Consider the following 18,574-nt stretch of genomic DNA (forward strand, 5'->3'; position numbering starts at 1 on the left):
GTATATATTGCAGAATGGGTCTGCGACAGTTCACCTGAAGATGACTGGCAGGTGCCCAGTTGAAATATCATGCGAGGTATTAGACGACGACCAGCTGCAAGCCCAAAATTTGTTTGAACAGTTCTGTAACATAATTTTTTATATTCTGTCCTGACAGTTAAGCTATAGTTGACCAATTTCATGACACAAAATACATAGTACAGTTACAATGCCTTTACATACATATGTTTTTTAACTGTTACAATAAAGTGCAATGAGACTGTCTGCAGTTCTGCTACCATCTTCTCATGGTCACTGATCATTGACCAGCACATTACAGTGTACGGAACTGCAAAGCTCCGCATCAACATCACATGTCAGTTTCCTGTGAACTCCACATAAAGCAAAAAGAGTTGAATGTTGATTGTTGATGGCTCAGATAGTATGCAATGTGTTGCCTGTCACACTTGTTAAGCGAAACCATTCTCCTACCTCTGTTAACATTCCCTTTCCTGTAATTTATCTAGTCACTCATGTTTTAACAGAATTGCAGTCACCAATGCTGCATTCTGTGTTGCCTGAACCAAAAAGTTCAGGGACATTTGTGTGTAGAAGATGTAAGATATTGCCTTCACAGTATAGTTCTGCATCTGATCCAGTATTTGTTTGCATTTTTGTTCCAGCCAAGATGAGCTTATATCAGATCCAGAGGTGCAGAAAGTAATAGCAGAACAGACTTCTGAGTGGTCAGCAATGTTGGAGCGGCACCACAGGGAGGAGTGGGCGATGCTGAGGAGGCATGTGCAGGATCAGCAGGTAGGCAGCAGCAGCATTCGTATCATGTCTCCATGTTCCACAAATACTTGCTCATGGTGAATGCTTCCAAAGGATGGTTCTTGATATAGTTTGTGTTTGAAGTTTGTTTGTACTGGAAGTTGCAATACAGAGACTTTCTGCACAAGTAAAAAGTTCATTTTTGGAATCTGCTGTGGATTCAGAGTTTGGTATTAGTATCACTACAGCCCAAGTCTCCCCCCTCTCCCTCATCCCCCTCCCCCCACCCTTGTCCCCATCGCTGCTTTTCCTTGAGCACTCTGTATATTGGATCTCTCTTCCAATGATCCCTGAATCTCTCTGAAAAGGTGTGCAGTTGGCTCATTCTCTGTAGGCAGAATGTCTTCTTAATCACAATTTCAGGTGAACAATTATAGTCTGATAACTGACTGTCGAGTGTGGAATGTGGTCAGGTGGGATAGCTCCATTGCTCTTATATCAATCCTAAAAAGTACTACCTTTGTTTCTTTCTTCATCTTTCTTTTATTTATCTAATCCATATGCAGGTTAGTTTTGAAACATGGGAATTCTTTTACAAGCTGTAATTTTATAATTCCTTGTGTTCAGAATGCGACTTTTTACAAGGGGATTTTATGGACTGCTCTGCCCTCTTTTTAGAGTTTTTCTGAACACCATTAAGTATAAAACGTTTGCAGTTGTTATTATACATAGTTGTATCTGGTTGTATAATGTAAAATTCCTGTTATCCTAAAGTCACTTGTTTGAAATCTACTAGTAGTAACTTTTTTTAAAAATTGTTATTTAAATTCCATATTAACTATGAAATGAAATGAAAATGTTATTAACAAATATAGATCAAACTTTTTTTAGAAAAATGCTGCCTTTTGAATTTCAGTTATTGGTCATCAAAAAAAATTAAAATTTGATACAAATATGTGAAACATCCTTTTGTGAAATGTAAGAAATTATGTACATTAGTAATACTAATCAATCTCTAGAAATACAAAAGTACTTTATATTGTGTTCATTGTTAGCATTTTCATGGGAATAATAATTAAAATTTAAAGATGGCATTTTTACTACAAATAATATGTTAACAATATTTGATAATCAATATTTCATTTTAGTGACAAATATGAAATTTAAATAAAAGTAAAAAAAGAAAATGTTGTTACTAGTAAGATTCAAACCAGCAACATTAAAATTTCTAGGTCATTCTGCTATGTATGATTTGAGAGATGGAATAGTGAACGCAGCAGAGTATCAAATACATAAAGAGAGAAGGCCTAGTAGAAATCCTTGGATGTCACAGGAGATACTGAATTTCATTGATGAAATGAGAAAATATAAAAATGTGCAAATGAAGCAGGTGAAAGACAATACACACATTTAAAAAGTGAGATTGACAGGGAGTGCAAAACTGCTGAGGAGTAATGATTAGAGGACAAATGTAGGGATATAAAAGAATATTAAAATATGGGAAAGAGACTACTTACGGGAAAATAAGAGATATTTGGAGAGAAGGAAAGGTACTGTGTGACTATCAAGAGCTCAGACAGAAAACCAATACTAAGCAAAGGAGGGAAAGCTCAAAAGTGGAAGGAGTATATAGAGGGTCTGTACAAGGGAAATGAACTTGAAGGCAAGAGGATGTTGATAAAGAGGTGATAGGAGATATGATACAGTGAGAAAAATTTGACAGAGCATTGAAAGAACTAAGTCAAAAAAAGGCTCCTAGAGTAGACAATGTTCCATCAGAACCAAGGATACCCTTGTGAGAGTCAACCAGGACAGAATTATTCTATCTGGAGTGCAAGACGTATGAGACAGGTGAAAAAGCCTCAGTCTTAAAGAATAGTGTAATAATTCAAATTCCAAAGATAGCAGGTGCTGACTGGTGTGAATATTAGTTTAATAAATCATGGTTGCAAAATACTAACATGAATTATTTGCAGAAGAATGGAAAAATTGTTAGAAGCCAACTATGAGAAGATCAGTTTGAATTCTAGATAAATGTAGAAACAAAAAAAATTGGGAGAAGGAATTAAAATTGAGTGAGAAGAAATAAAAGCTTTCAGATTTGCCAGTGACATTGTAATTCTGTCAGAGACATAAAAGAACTTGGAAGACTTGTTGAACAGAATGAACAGGATCTCGAAAGGAGGCTATATAAGGTGAACATTAACAATAGCAAAACAATGGTAATTGAATGTAGTAGAATTAAATGAAGTGATGTAGAAGTTAGATTAGGAAATAGACACTAAAAGTAGTACATGAGCTTTGCTATTTAGTCAGTTTAAAAGCTGATGATGGCCAAAGTAGAAAGGGTATAAAATGTAATTCACAATGGCAAGGAAAGTATTTCTGAGGAAGAGAACTTTGACACTGGATATATATTTAAATGTTGGGAACTCCTTTCTGAAGGTATTTGTCTGGAGTGTAGTCTTGTATGGAAGTGAAGCATGAATGATAATCAGTTCAGACAAGAAGGGAATAGAAACTTTTGGAATGCAGTCCTGCAGAAAAATGTTGAAGATTCTATGGATGGATCAAGTAACTAATGAGGAGTTACTGAACGGAATTGGTGTATGTGACAAGAAATTTGTGGCAAAATTTGGCTAAAAGAAGGGATCTATTGATAGCACACATTCTGAGACATTAAGGGCTCACCAATTTATTAGTGGAGAGAGGTGTGGAAGGTAAAAATTGTAGAGGGAAAGCAGGAGGTGAATGCAGTAGGTAGGTTCAAAAGTATGTAGTTTGCAGTAGTTATTCAGAGATGAAAAAGCTTGGATAGGATAGAGTAGTGTGGAGAGGTACATGAAACGAGTCTTTGGACTGAAGACCACAACAACATGTTACACAGTCAGTTAACAAGTAACATATTAATATTTTCAAAATGTTTTGTTTTTACCAGTGGCTGGAACACATGTGATGTTTTTCAAAATCATATGAATAATTGACAGACCAGTGCATGCCAGATGTTAGGCACTTTGTGAAACAAGGTTTTTTTCTTCAAGAACATTAATTTGGCACCCCATGAAATTTCTGCCTGGGGCATTGGGGCAGATACCCCAGTTTGCCCCCCCCCCCTCTCCCCCCCCCCCCCCCCCCCACACACACACACACACACAGATCCAAACCTGGTCTTTGGTGACATTACCAATGCTACCGTGCAGTTAAGGTATTGTTTGTGTCTTGCCACTGGTGTACTTAAGATATGACTAGAATCTCTTCAGATTTTCTGTCAGGTTTCAAGACAGAGTTTCATTGTAGAAACTATTAAAAGCACATTGTATTTAAGCCTGTGCTAAATGTTAAGCTTTTGTAAAATTTCACCATTCTTGGAGAGTTAACATTCTTTTGAATGTGGCATGTTTTTTTTGTTGCTTCTGCAAGAGTGTTCTGACCTAATCTGTGTACAGTGGATGATCATTTCCATTGAAGCATAGCATGTTGGAAACTCCTCTGTCTGTTATGTTTCCTGAGCCCACAAATAAAATTTTGTCACCTTTTCAGTCCATACGTAGTGCAGCTGTATAAGTAACACATAAAATGTACTTGATTATGTGAAATTGTTATTTGAACAAATTTCATTGAAATTTATAGTTACAAGCTCTGGCTAATTTACATTTCAACTATTGTAAGTAATGGGAAGCACTTTGAGGTAATATACAGAACATGAAGTGCTGTTCCATTCACTTGAAATTAGGTATTTCACTCTTGCTACAGACACATTAGAAAATTGCTTGTAACTAATTAACTTATAAGATAATTAAGTGAAAATTCTGAACTTAACATAATTTTGATTGCCTATTTTGCCTTAAGCTTACAAGATTCTGAACTTTAACACTGTACTTTTGTTGCTATATTTTTCTGAATCAGAGGATGCATCTCAGTCAGTGAGACACTATTTAAGATATTGAGTAACTGATACTTATAAAAGATAATTTTAAAGATGAATGTCATACTCGTAAGTAGGGGATTTCTAACTCTTAAGTTTAATGATGTTCCATACACTTTTATAATTTACGAACCTTGAATATTTTTCATAAACCAGATAACAGTAAGGTCTTACAGTCTGTACAAAATTTAATTTAGCCAATTTTCAAAACATTAAATAGTTTCAGGAATGACATCATATTCTTACATTTGTCTTTGCATAGCAACCCCTCTAGCAGAATTGCTAGTTTGCAAGCAGCGGGCAATCGTGTAACTTCATTATACCAGTTCATGTCAGAGTCTTCCTTCAGATATGAACAGTGTAACACCCATGTTGAAAGAGGATGTGACAAAAATTACAGATCCGGTAACTATGCCAATCTGTACAGGAAGGTTTGCCTTAGTCAGCCTGGTACAGACAAGTGCTAATCAGTGTCAACATTTTTTCACTGTACAGTCACATTTAAATGTGATTTTTTTCTATCCAACCTAAAAAACAGTATGTTATTCTGGTGAAATTATTATGCCAATCAGTTCTGTTACTGTGCTTACGATATTTAATTGGCTGTCCTTCGCTACACTGAACTATCATTAATTATTTCATCAAGAGCATGTTCACTGCACAAAAACTTGATAGCAAGAACTGTAACAAAGTACAATATGTGGTCTTCCCTTACCTGCATGCAACAGAGAATTGGAACTGGCCATTGTTAGAAAATATGTCACTACTGGATGAAGTGAATGGTTCCAAACTTCAAATACTGTGTGGCTGAATCACTGAAACTATTGCTTTTGTCATCTACAGTTTTCAGTTTCTTACAACAATCAAGAGAAGTAGTGTCAGCTGCCGAGAGCATCGAAGCAGTTAATGTGGAATAACTACACCGTCTCTGTGGTGTCACCGCCAGACACCACACTTGCTAGGTGGTAGCTTTAAATTGGCCGCGGTCCATTAGTACACGTCGGACCCGCGTGCCTCCACAGTCAGTATTTGCAGACCGAGCGCCACCACACGGCAGGTCTAGAGAGACGTACTAGCACTCGCCCCAGTTGTACGACGACTTTGCTAGCAACTACACTGACGAAGCCTTTCTCTCATTTGCCGAGAGACAGTTAGAATAGCCTTCAGCTAAGTCCATGGCTACGACCTAGCAAGGCGCCATTAACCATATCTGGAGAGAGTCTCACTTGTATTAACAATAGCGATGTACCACAAGGATGAAGTAAAGTTAAGTATTATAGAAGCTACGTACTTTTCTTATTAGCATTCATTACGTATCCTGTTCCAGACTTCACGCCAGTCGGCGTGTGTGTACGCGTGCCTTTCGGTTACCCGTCACTGTGGACTGGCTGTCTTGTCAGTCCACTACAGTCTCATTAATTTTTTTGGTATAAATCTCTGAACCACTGTTGACACTGTTTCTTTGAATTCAAGCCATATCTGGTCTACACTTACATAGTTAGTTCAGAAGGAAGGCGGACTGTCTTTTAGGAAGGTGTCAAGTGAATTTTTATCTGCTTTGTTAAATAGATATATCTTGCATTTATTTTGGTAGGTTTGGATGTTATGGTACTCAGTCTCACTACAGCTACCTTGTAGATAATAATCTATGTATCTACAATGATGCTACCTATTTGTTCAGGATTATTTGTTTTTAAGAGTTCAAGAATGTTTCCACGACCATTTACACTTTGATTGGACTGCTGAACTAATGGCCCAAAATACTTTTCAGGGAAAGTGTTTATAACAATTTTTTACTATTTTAATGCCTACAACGCATATTAAAGCCACCAACTGTAACTGTATAACTGGCTATTTGAGATGATACTCAAGTTTTCTTTGAACCTTTCAGTAACTGTATAATCTGTTTCAGAAGTAAAACTTCCTGGCAGATTAAAACTGTGTGCCGGACCGAGACTTGAACTCGGGACATTTGCCTTTCGCGGCAAGTCCTCTACCAACTGAGCTACCCAAGCATGACTCACGCCCCATCCTCACAGCTTCACTTGTGCCAGTATCTTGTCTCCTACCTTCCAAACTTTACAGAAGCTCTCCTGTGAACGTTGCAGAACTAGCACTCCTGAAAGAAAGGATATTGCGGAGACATGGCTTAGCCACAGCCTGGGGGATGTTTCCAGAATGAGATTTTCACTCTGCAGCGGAGTGTGCGCTGATATGAAACTTCCTGGCAGATTAAAACTGTGTGCCGGGCCGAGACTCGAACTCGGGACCTTTGCCTTTCGCGGGCAAGTGCTCTACCAACTGAGCTACCCAAGCACGACTCACGCCCCATCCTCACAGCTTCACTTCTGCCAGTATCTCGTCTCCTACTTTCCAAACTTTCACAGGAGAGCTTCTGTAAAGTTTGGAAGGTAGGAGATGAGATACTGGCAGAAGTGAAGCTGTGAGGACGGGGCATGAGTCTTGCTTAGGTAGCTCAGCTGGCAGAGCACTTGCCCGCGAAAGGCAAAGGTCCCGAGTTTGAGAGTCTCGGTCCGGCACACAGTTTTAATCTGCCAGGAAGTTTCATATCAGCGCACATTCCGCTGCAGAGTGAAAATCTCATTCTGTTTCAGGAGTGTCAATAACACAAACATATATTAATTAATTATTTATTAATCTCTACCCATACTAATACACAGAAACTACCTACAACATAAGTCTAGGAATCTGCAGCCTACATGGTCGCATCTGAGCATCTGATTCAAATCCTCCATCAGATCTGTATCAAATGTCTGCAGTCAATCAGTCATGTCAATGAAGCTACATGTCCTGTTGATGATGCTACAGATAGTGAGCTCTGCCTTTATCTCACAAATAAGACTGGCACTCTTTCCCAATTCATATAGCAGCTAAAAACCATAGAGAATCTATTCCACTCCAAAGTGGCACACATCATTAGTACTGACATGGGCCCCCATCTTTAGATGGCTGCACCCTGTGCTCTTCAGGCATCTGGAAGGATCTATTCCACATCTGGGATGTTTCGTCCCACTATGCACACAATAGTGCACACTGGACTTCTTTCCCCGCATGGCAGACGTATCCCCAAGGAGCCCCATTATGCACCAAACGTTGTAGCTTTCAACTCACTCTCTGTGAATATACAGATCTTACAAGCTAAGAGGCTTCCTCTGAACAGGACAAGTAACTGCATGTGACTCAGGATGTTCATTAGCCACAGATAGTTCCTGAAATCTGTTTGTCAGACAAATTGGGGAGGCCTTCTGACTGCCGACCCCAGCCCTGAAAATCTTTCAGAGCCTGTCACACGTCAGAGGACCTCACTCAACCACGGGTGAGGGATCAACCTCAGTACAGACTGAAATAGGGAACTGATCAGGGGACATGTGGGAAGTGCTGGACATCCTGTGGATCACTGTGTTTTCTCTCTCCTCCACCCCCCCCCCCCCACCCCTCCTCCTACTCTCACCCTCCTGACACACAGTGATGCCCATTACAACAGCCTAAAACTGTGTGACCAAAGCCAGCACTGCCTGGAATTGTGAGCCAAGGATTACTCAATCAGTTCACATCCTATCACAGCAATCATAGCCCCTGTCTGTACTACAGTTGAGGAAATCTGTAATTCCAGATTGCCTGATGTCTGACTTAAGAGGTATAAACTGAAAGAAAACATTTTCACAGTCCCAGCGTCAATTCTGAGCTGATTAGATGTCACATTGTATGCACAGACACAAAATTCCAGAATGGTGGAATTGGAAAACCGTCAAAACTACTTTTTTGCAAGACACACAATGAGATTTCAACTGTATCAATTTTGTGTTTGCATTTGATGGAAAAATATTTCTTTAATAGTAAATTTGCATAAGCACTGTAGACAAGGGTGAAATACATGCAAGTTCACTGATGCATAGATTCTACAGCACTACAACATTTACTATTTGTTATTTACCATCCCAAAACAACTACAAAATATTACTAAATAACATTTTACAAAACAATTTTAATTTTCAGGAAATATTTCATGTTATTTATCGTTCTAAAATTCAGGATGGCATATAACACACGTGTGAGAGTAGGTAACTGCTCACCAAACTGATGAGGTACTATGTAGTGAAGACACACTCAGTGCTACCCACAGCAGAAGGACTCCTACTGTGCCTCATCAAGCTCTGTTGTGAAGGGTAGCCTAGAAACCATCTCCTTCCCAATTGATCCATGCAAAAACCCTGCCCCCCTACTCCCAATGCCCTGCTTGCAAGTTTCACATGTCTGTGCAATACCAAGATACAAAACCTATCCCACGCTCTGCCTCATATTCGAGCCTAACCCATCTCTGTCTTTAGTTTGTTACCTTTCTGAATATGCACCAGCACCACTTTGATATTACTTGACACTTGGAAGATGCATACATGGCTAACTTGCTCACACAACTAGATACAGCCGTATTCTAGATCAAAGTAGAGCACATTGGTACCTCACAGTATGAGCATGGGAAGTGACAGTGGAAACTGCCTTGTACGACAGTCGTTTATGTCAAATGAATTGTGATGAGCAAGAGGGGAAAGGAGGGACAGTGCGAAGAGAAAAGCTGACGAAACATATGAGTAAAATGTAAGTCACAAGTAAAACATAAGTCAGTGGTATGCAAATTATGGCAGGAGAGAACAGTGCTCAGCAGTGTGACATAAAAGTATCTGGCACACTGAATAAGAAGCAAAGTAAACACAATAAATGTCTCACTGTAATATGAATAAATAATGAGGCAGAAACACCTGCAATATTATGAACGAAAAAACACTAATTGCAGTCCAGACAGCAAAATATAGGTACACAGCTGTGTTAGCGCATCAAAGGATTTCTACTGAGGGCAAGCAACATTTTCATTCTGTTTTTCCTGTGCTTCTTAATGACAACGCTTGTGCTATTCTGCAAGCGGCCTCATTTACTCTTAAATTATTTATTCACCATCTACCATGTTTTTTTTCCAATAAAAATACACATTTTTGGGTGCAGAAGAACTAGGGTTCCAAATTGATAAGACTGGATTTTTGAAAGATATACATTCTAAAATTTGAATGAACTGTATTTCTAATGACCATACAAAACAAAAGAAAAATTCGGAGTAGGTATTAAAATCCATGGAGAAGAAATAAAAATGTTCACATTCACAGATGACATTGTAATTCTGTCAGAGACAGCAAAGGACTTGGAAGAGCAGTTGAACGGAATGGACAGTGTCTTGAAAGGAGGATATAAAATGAACATCAACAAAAGAAAAACGAGGATAATGGAATGTAGTTGAATTAAGTCGGGTGATGCTGAGGGAATTAGATTAAGAAATGAGACACTTAAAGTAGTAAAGGAGTTTTGCTATTTGGGGAGCAAATCAACTGATGATGGTCGAAGTAGAGAGGATATAAAATGTAGACTGGCAATGGCAAGGAAAGCGTTTCTGAAGAAGAGAAATTTGTTAACATCGAGTATAGATTTAAGTGTCAGGAAGTCATTTCTGAAAGTATTTGTATGGAGTGTAGCCATGTATGGAAGTGAAACATGGACGATAAATAGTTTGGACAAGAAGAGAATAGAAGCTTTTGAAATGTGGTGCTACAGAAGAATGCTGAAGATTAGATGGGTAGATCACGTAACTAATGAGGCGGTATTGAATAGAATTGGGGAGAAGAGGAGTTTGTGGCACAACTTGACTGGAAGAAGGGACCGGTTGGTAGGACATGTTCTGAGGCATCAAGGGCTCACAAATTTAGCATTGGAGGGAAGCGTGGTGGGTAAAAATCGTAGAAGGAGACCCAGAGATGAATACACTAAGCATATTCAGAAGGATGTAGGTTGCAGTAAGTGCTGGGAGATGAAGAAGCTTGCACAGGATAGAGTAGCATGGAGAGCTGCATCAAACCAGTCTCAGGACTGAAGACAACAACAACAACAACAACAACAACAACAACAATTCTGAGTAAAGAATAAGATGTTTCACAATAAAACATTTAATTACTATCATCAGCCAAGCCTATAGAGGAGATCTCATTGACTGCTTTGCCCTCTGCAGGTTCTTATTATTTTCTTCATACATACAGGATTTAAATATCAATGTGTGGGCATATATTTCCAAAAACAGTACAATGCAGTTCCCAACTTAACTAAAAAAAATCACCTTTGAAGGTTAGAAGATTTTGAACACATTTTAAGTTGATTTATGACCAAATCATTAGTTGATTTTTCAATGGATGCATAGTGTACAAGGTGTCTGCCAGGGAAGTCCCCATCAGATCTAGAAATAAAAAAACTTTTCAGCAGACAAAAGTGGATGGGGCTAAACGAGCTGAATCAAAGAAACCTGAACAGGTGAATGCCAATTGCTGTTTCTTTAGGTGGTTGGCCAGGTGTGCAAATGATTAGTGCTGTTATAATTATTAGTGAAATCCACAGATTAAGACTACCAGACCAGAAATAAATGACTAACAGGAAGAATAGGTAAGAAAGATTAATATGTACTCTTCTTGGTGTAGTCAAGAAAATATTTTGACAGAAAATTTTTATCAGATTACTACACCACTAATGGCCAATTCTACAGTCCCAGATTAGCAGCCGCTCCAGTTATATTCTCAGAATAGCATGGAAAATGCATTGTATGAATATGTAATAACACCTAACTGGAGAATAAACATGGGATGTTTGAACTGGTGATCCAGACAGGGTTAGTGAATTTAACTGGAGAAGAAGAAATGGGAACATGACACAAATTATATGGAAGAATATGACGATTCCAAATTTATTTAAAAATTTTGTACTACTACTTTCAATTTCATGCTTGAGAAACTGGAGTGCATGAATGAAGTGTGAAACTATTTCCTAACATAAATCTTTTTGCTTGTAGTAGGAATAATAGGAATTTGGTATTGATACTTCATGAATTACATTCTGTCATGTTATTTATGTGAATGAGGTATGCAAAAATGACCAATTGTGCCAAAGCAGTCTCACTTATTTGGCATGTGTTACAATTGCTACCATATTAAAAAGGCCTATTTTGTTTTATTTAGCAGCTAATGACAAATTAGACGTAATCAAATTGAGAAACCACATCAGTCTTGGGTACTATTCATATTAACAGCTTTTCCAGTATTAGACAATGACATTTTTATTTTTCATGTAGCTAAACGTTTGATGAACTTTGATGAGGTAATAGATTCTTTTGCAGAAAGAAAAGCACGCTGTGTTAAACTGTAGCAAGATTATAAGAGAGAAATGCTGTAACCGAAGGACTGGAGAAATGTATACTGTCTTGCTTGTGTCTTGGCTTTATGGGTTTTATGTTTCCTATATTTAATTTTGTGTCACACAAAAGAGAAAGTTTTTAGCTAATTGGCAATACAGAGTGAAAATTTTCTGAAGTGTGCCTGTTCTCCCAGTTATAAACAATCCCACCCAGTAAAGATTAGATTAGGCTAAATATTTATTCCATTGACCCACAAAAGAGGGGATCCTCCTGGGTGTGGAACATGTCAGATAAACACATTACAAAAATGTAATTAGAAAAACTTGAGTTTCATTAATTTTAATGATCCTGAGTCAATAAACAGTAAAATTATGTACATGAATTAAAATTAAACTTCGAATATTTACAGGTTTAATACTCACATCTGCTTTCATTAAATCCATCATTCACACAGTAGCTAGTTACTTGGCTGTTACAACCAAGTATTGTCAAAAATTAAAGTATAATAAATTTTCATTAAAATGGTCTACTGCACTTGTTGAGAAATTCATGAAGGAGTTGTCCACCAAAAATTCTTTTAAATTATGTTTGAATTGTGCCTTGTCTGAAACTAAACTCTTAATGGTTGCTGGTAACTTACTGAAAATATGCGTTGCTAAATGCTGGAAACCTTTCTGGGCAAGAGTAAGTGATTTTAAATCTTTATCTATATTCTTCTTATTCCTAGTATTGATACTGTGTACTAAGCAGTTAGTTGGAAAAAGATATGTTTTATTTACAGCAAACTTCATTAAGGAATAAATATACTGAGAGGCTGTGGTTAGTATGCCCAATTCTTTGAATAGGTTTCGACATGATCTTGGATTTACACTACTCATTACTCTTATTATACACTTGTGTACTCTAAAAAAGTTTTCTCAGTTTGTGGAGTTACCCCAAAATATGATACCATATGACATAATAGAGTGAAAATAAGTGAAATATGCCAGTTTTTTTATATTTATATCGCCTATGTCTGACATCATTCGCATTGCAGACACAGACTTGTTTAGGCACTTTAGCAGTTTGTTAGTATGCCTCTCCCAACTGAATTTTTTATCAAGTTGTAATCCCAATAATTTTACACTCTCAACTTCTCCTATTTGCATGTTGTCATATTTTATACACACACTAGAAGGAAATCTCTTGAAAGTTCTGAATTGTGTATAGTGGGTCTTTTCAAAGTTTAATGACAGTGAATTGGCTATGAACCACTTATTAATGTCAGTAAAAGTTTGATTAGCTGCCCTTTCTAAATTTATATTTGATTTACTATTTACTGCAAATAAGATAAACTTGGCATCTGGTAGTGTAACAGATGCCAGGTCATTAATATACACAAGAAAAAGTAGTGTACCTGGTATGGAACCTTTGGGAACACCACATGTAATTTCTTCCCAGTCAGATGATGTCTGATTGCCTACTGCTGAAGTGTTACATAATGACACCCTTTGTTTTCTATTAATAAGATATGACTGAAACCAATTTGCAGCACTACCAGTGATGCCATAATATTTAAATATTTTAATTTACTTAAAAGAATGCTATGATTCACACAGTCAAAAGCCTTTGACAGGTCACAGAATATGACAGCTGCTTCTAGTTTGTTGTCTAACGAATTAAGGATATTTTCACTGTAAGTGTAAATAGCCTTCTCAATATCAGAACCCTTAAGAAACCCAAACTGTGACTTTGACAGTATGTTATTTTCACTAAGGTGCTTAAGTACATGCTTGAACATAACCTTTTCAAAGATTTTTGAAAAAGCTGGCAAAAGTGAGGTCAGTTGGTAATTTGACTACATTTCTTTTTCCCCTTTTTTGTGGCGAGGTATAACTTCAGCATATTTAAGCCAGTCCGGGAATGTTCCTGTGATGAGTGATTAATTACGCAAATAACTTAAGATATGACTAAGCTCACATGAACACTCTTTTATTAACTTTATTGATGTGTTATATAACCACTAGAATGCTTTGATTTCAAGGACTTCATGATGGATTCTATTTCTTTGGGTGAAGTAAGTGTCAATTCCATTTTACTGAAATTGCTCGTGTGCACTGGTCTCAGATATTCCATTGTGTTATTTACTGAACCTGACAACCCCATGCTACCAGTATCAGAGACAAAATACTAGTTTAAATGGTTAGCAATACAACATGCATTTGTTACCAGGGTTTCATTTATTTTTAGAGCTATTTGTTCCTCCTCATTTCTGGTTCTACCTGTCTCTGACTTAACTATATCCCATATTGTTTTTATTTTATTGTGGGGTGTATTTATCTTCTTCTCGTAATGCAGATGTTCAGATTTCTGGATAACCTCCTTCAATATTTTGCAGTAATTTTTGTAATAAGCTATAATGCTAGTATCAAATGTGTCCCTGCATATCAGAGTTTCCTTCTTGTCTCACTTGATATCTTTATCCCTTGCGTGATCCATGGTTTCTTATTTGACTTCTGCTTCATTTGAATCACCCTCAGGGGAAAACAGCTTTCAAATAAGGTGCTACCTTTATTAATGAATGTTTTATATTTTCCATTTGTGTGTTGGATGCTGTAAAGATCCATCCAATTAATTCTTTGAGTAATCTCCTAAATTTCTCAGTTTTTGGCTGTTTTATTGGCCTTCTGTACTCAGTTCTGATAGATGTTTTACCCTGACAATTTCCAAAATTTAATGTTAGGTGTTGCATGTCATGGTCAGATAGCCCATTTACTACTGGTTTTGTAATGTGGCTTAGTTTCCTAGAATTGTCTATAAAGATATTATCAATGGCAGTCTTAGAACATTTATATACCCTAGTTGGGAAATATACAGTAGAAATTAAATTGAATGACAATGTAACTGATTTCAGTAACTGTTCACTGACAGTGTTTTTCAGGACATCTACATAAAAATCACCAGCAACCACCAGTTCTTTGTTTTTTAATTTTAGATGAGATATTAAATCTTCAAGAACATTTATAAACAGGTTAAAGTTTTGCGAAGGTGCTCTGTTTATGACTACCTCTTATGAAATTCTATCTCTGTTGCACATGCTTCTAAGTGCTGCTCTAAGTAAAATTTATTCTTATTTATTCTTAAATTTAAAACTGTTTTTAACAAATGTGGCAATTCCTCCTTTCTCTATATTTTGTCTACAGAAGTAAGAGGCTAACTTAAATTCTGTAAGGTTTAACGTATTTATACCAGTGGTCACATGATGTGAACTGGGTTCGATGACTGTAATTCATCAATGCACATAAGTAGTTCATTAATTTGACTTCGAAGCCCTCGAATATTTTGATGCACTAAAGATAGTTGGCATTTCACATTTGCCGAGATGAAATTGGGTGGAAACAAAATTTCTGCTGATTGCTGTAAATTTTTTACCAACAGCTGTGTTCGCTGATCCAGTGTGCCAGTATTATGCTGTTTGATTCCTTTCTCAAACTAAAGGTTTGTTTCAATCTTTACTTCTCTCAGAACTTGACTTCATTCTGTCCTACCTATCCGAAAAAGGGTCTGCTCCAACACATATGATCACTGGTATATTACCATTTTGGCAGTGCCCCCCCCCCCCCCCCCCCAACCCTTACATTTCCTGCTATTAGCCCAGCCAGTTTACCCTTCCCTTTCCTGTTGAGGTGTAGGCCATGTCTAGTATAATCCCACCTACTGAGAGAATCAACAGGAACCAAAACAATATGTGACGCCGCACACCACCCAAGTAGCCATTCCAACTCCAAATTAACTCTCCCGACAGAAGGGAGGCTAGGATGTCAAACTGACTGACTTAGGGGCAGGAGAGGCACCACAGGACATTTTTAACTTCCACTGTCCTGAATATAGGTTTGATGGCACCCATTACAAAGTATACACATTTGAATTCTGCGGAGCGAAATACAGTGACGTGCAATAGAAGGATGCTGTGTGAAGATGTATGGCACTTCACTTTGGCAAACTTAAGACCAAATAATATATCTTACATTTCCTTGAACATAAATGTTTTACATATCAAACTCTTCAGAAAGATGTGTGCTACAAAATGAACATATTTTTGGAGAATTGATTTTCTTAAATTTTGATCAAGGTTTTGCCCCAGTTTGGAAATATCGAAGATCTGGGGCTATCGAAAATGGTGCCATTAAAACAGTGTTGCTAAATATGGTTTTCTGAAATTCTTTCACCAAAGAAGATGAAGTAAATATCCAGAATTTGAATCAAGAACAGCTGCCAACATGAGTAAATTAGATGTAGATATCCTTGATATAGTGAAGTGACTCAAGTCATTTAAAAGAAGGCAAATCTTCAAGTCCAAATTGTATACCAGCTAGGTTCCTTTCAGAATATGCTGATGTAATAGCTCCATACTTAGCAATCATATACAATTGCTTGCTTGATGAAAGACATGAACCTGAAGACTGGAACATTGCACAGGTCACACCAATACTCAAGAAAGGAAATCGGAGTAATCAGCTGAATTACAGACCCACATCACATACATTGATTTTCAGTAGATTTTTGGAACATATAGTGAGCTTGATCAGTGTGAATTATGTTGAAGAAAACAATATATTGATACATAGTCAGCACATTTTCAGAAAGTACCATTTGTGTGGAATATGAGTAACTCTTTATTCTTATGAAGTAATAAATTCTATCAACAAGGTATCTCCAGTGGATTCCATATTTTTAGATTTCCTGAATGCTTTTGATACAGTCCTTAACAAGCAGCTTCTAATCAAATTGTATACATATGGAGTATCATACCAATTGTATGTCTGGATTTGTGATTTCCTATCAGACAGGTCAAAGTTTGTGGTAACTAACGGTAATGGAAAGTTATCAAGTAAAACAAAGTGATATGAAGCATTCCCCAAAGGACTATTACAAGCCCCATGCTGTTCCTAATCCATTTAAATGATGTAGAAGATAATCTAAGCAGCTCTCTTAGATTATTTGCAGATGATATAGTCTAGTCATTTACCATCTATAAAGTCATCAGAAGATCAAATCAATTGAAAAATGATTTAGTCAAGATATTTGTATTACATGAAAAGTGACAATTGACTCTAAACAATGAAAAGTGTGAGGTCATTGACATATCCTTTCATTTCAGTTCGATAAATTACACATACCTAAAGGCAGTCTTTTGATCTAAACAGGTAGAGATTATAGTTGTGAACAGTTTAAATTGGAACAATAAGACAGATAATATTGTGGAGAAGGCAAACCAAAGATATTGTTTTATTGTTAGAACAGATACAACAAATCCCCTAACAAGACTGCCTACACTAAACTTGTCCCGCCTCTGCTGGAGAGCCGTTATGTGGTGTGGGATCCTTTCCAGTTACAGTTGATGGAGGACACTGAAAAAATTTAAAGTAGGTTAGCTTGTTTTGTATTATTGCAAAATAGGAAAGAGAGGATCTTGGATATGATATGATTGTTAGGGTGGCAATCATTATAACAAAGGCAATATTGATTCTGCCAAAATCATTTATGAAATTTCAATCACCAACTTTCTCCTCCAAGTGCAAAAATATTGTGTTGATGCCCACTTACATAGGGAGAAACGATTATTGTGATGAAATAAGATACATAAGAGATTACACGGAAAGATTTAAGTGTTCGTTTTACCACACTCTGAGAGTGGAACAATAGAGAAATAGTGTGAAAGTGGTTTGATGAACTCTCTATCAGACACTTTGGTGTGAATTTCAGTTAGTCATGTGGGTGTAGGTTTAGAAGATGTAACAGTCAGAGTGTTTCAACATGGAAAAGAAGAATTTTTCACTGAGTACAACATTGGATTGTAATGTCCTATTTCCACTGTGCAGGAGTCCATATCCTCCACTGTAGGTTTCAGTGAGGCCTTCTTTTGTAATCCGAAGGTGGGAGCCTTATCACCTTAGCTTCATTGGAGACTCCCATATGAAGGAAGGGTGCCATTGTGTTAGTAGGATGCATATGTTTGTAAGCAAATGTTCTGGTTAACTATTAAAGAATTTTGCTCTCAGTGATGTGCTTAGAAAATTATTTTATTGTGAATAGCATAGCAAATGATAAAAACAGACATTTAAAATTCTGGTTTCTTCTTCTCTGTTTTAAAGTTTCTTTTAGCCCAAAGCAGAGCTTTGCCCAAAAATAAGAATACAACATGTCTGAAAATGAGGCAAAAGTTGTGTGGAATGTTTATGTAATATTTTGTTGACAACAGTTTTTGTTGTTAACAAGGAAGATCATTAACTAGAAAAACTGGTGGAATGTAGTTATAAAAATACCAATGTGAACATTTCATTTTAATTTATTAACCATCAGATAATGAAAAACCTGTGTGTGAGGGCTTCATGTTTGCTGAGTAATAGTACAGTAAGTAAATAAATGAGCAAATATATATTTCTTCATGTGACTTTACTTTATGTTCTAGGAGATCCTCCATAAAATCATGAAGAATGTACAGGGTTCCCAGGTAAAGCAGTTAAAGTTGAAACATGACAGGTAATTTTTGATAGATGTTAATTTTTTATATTATTTACTAGATAAAACAATGGACTTGTGAAAAATTATGACCTAAAGATGTGATTCACAAACAAATATTTTATTTGGCCACTGACTGAATCATTGTTCTTACT

The 18,574-nt window shown here is 36.9% G+C and overlaps 1 protein-coding gene and 1 non-coding gene across 2 annotated transcripts in view; one reads left to right on the forward strand and one right to left on the reverse strand.

Annotated features, from left to right (window-relative positions):
• The window catches only part of LOC126095360 (1-phosphatidylinositol 4,5-bisphosphate phosphodiesterase-like), a 419,315-nt gene that overhangs the window by 367,858 nt on the left and 32,883 nt on the right, over positions 1 to 18,574 (forward strand). The window contains exons 19-20 of the mRNA XM_049910167.1: positions 663 to 795; positions 18,370 to 18,440. Of these exons, the coding sequence (XP_049766124.1) occupies positions 663 to 795; positions 18,370 to 18,440 (204 nt within the window). The remainder of the gene's footprint in view (positions 1 to 662; positions 796 to 18,369; positions 18,441 to 18,574) is intronic.
• On the reverse strand, positions 6,921 to 6,995 carry Trnas-cga (transfer RNA serine (anticodon CGA)). Its single transcript has one exon. It is a non-coding gene; the product is annotated as a tRNA-Ser (tRNA).

Source organism: Schistocerca cancellata, chromosome 8 (genome assembly GCF_023864275.1).
Source record: "Schistocerca cancellata isolate TAMUIC-IGC-003103 chromosome 8, iqSchCanc2.1, whole genome shotgun sequence".
In the NCBI taxonomy this organism is placed as follows: Eukaryota; Metazoa; Arthropoda; class Insecta; order Orthoptera; family Acrididae; genus Schistocerca; species Schistocerca cancellata.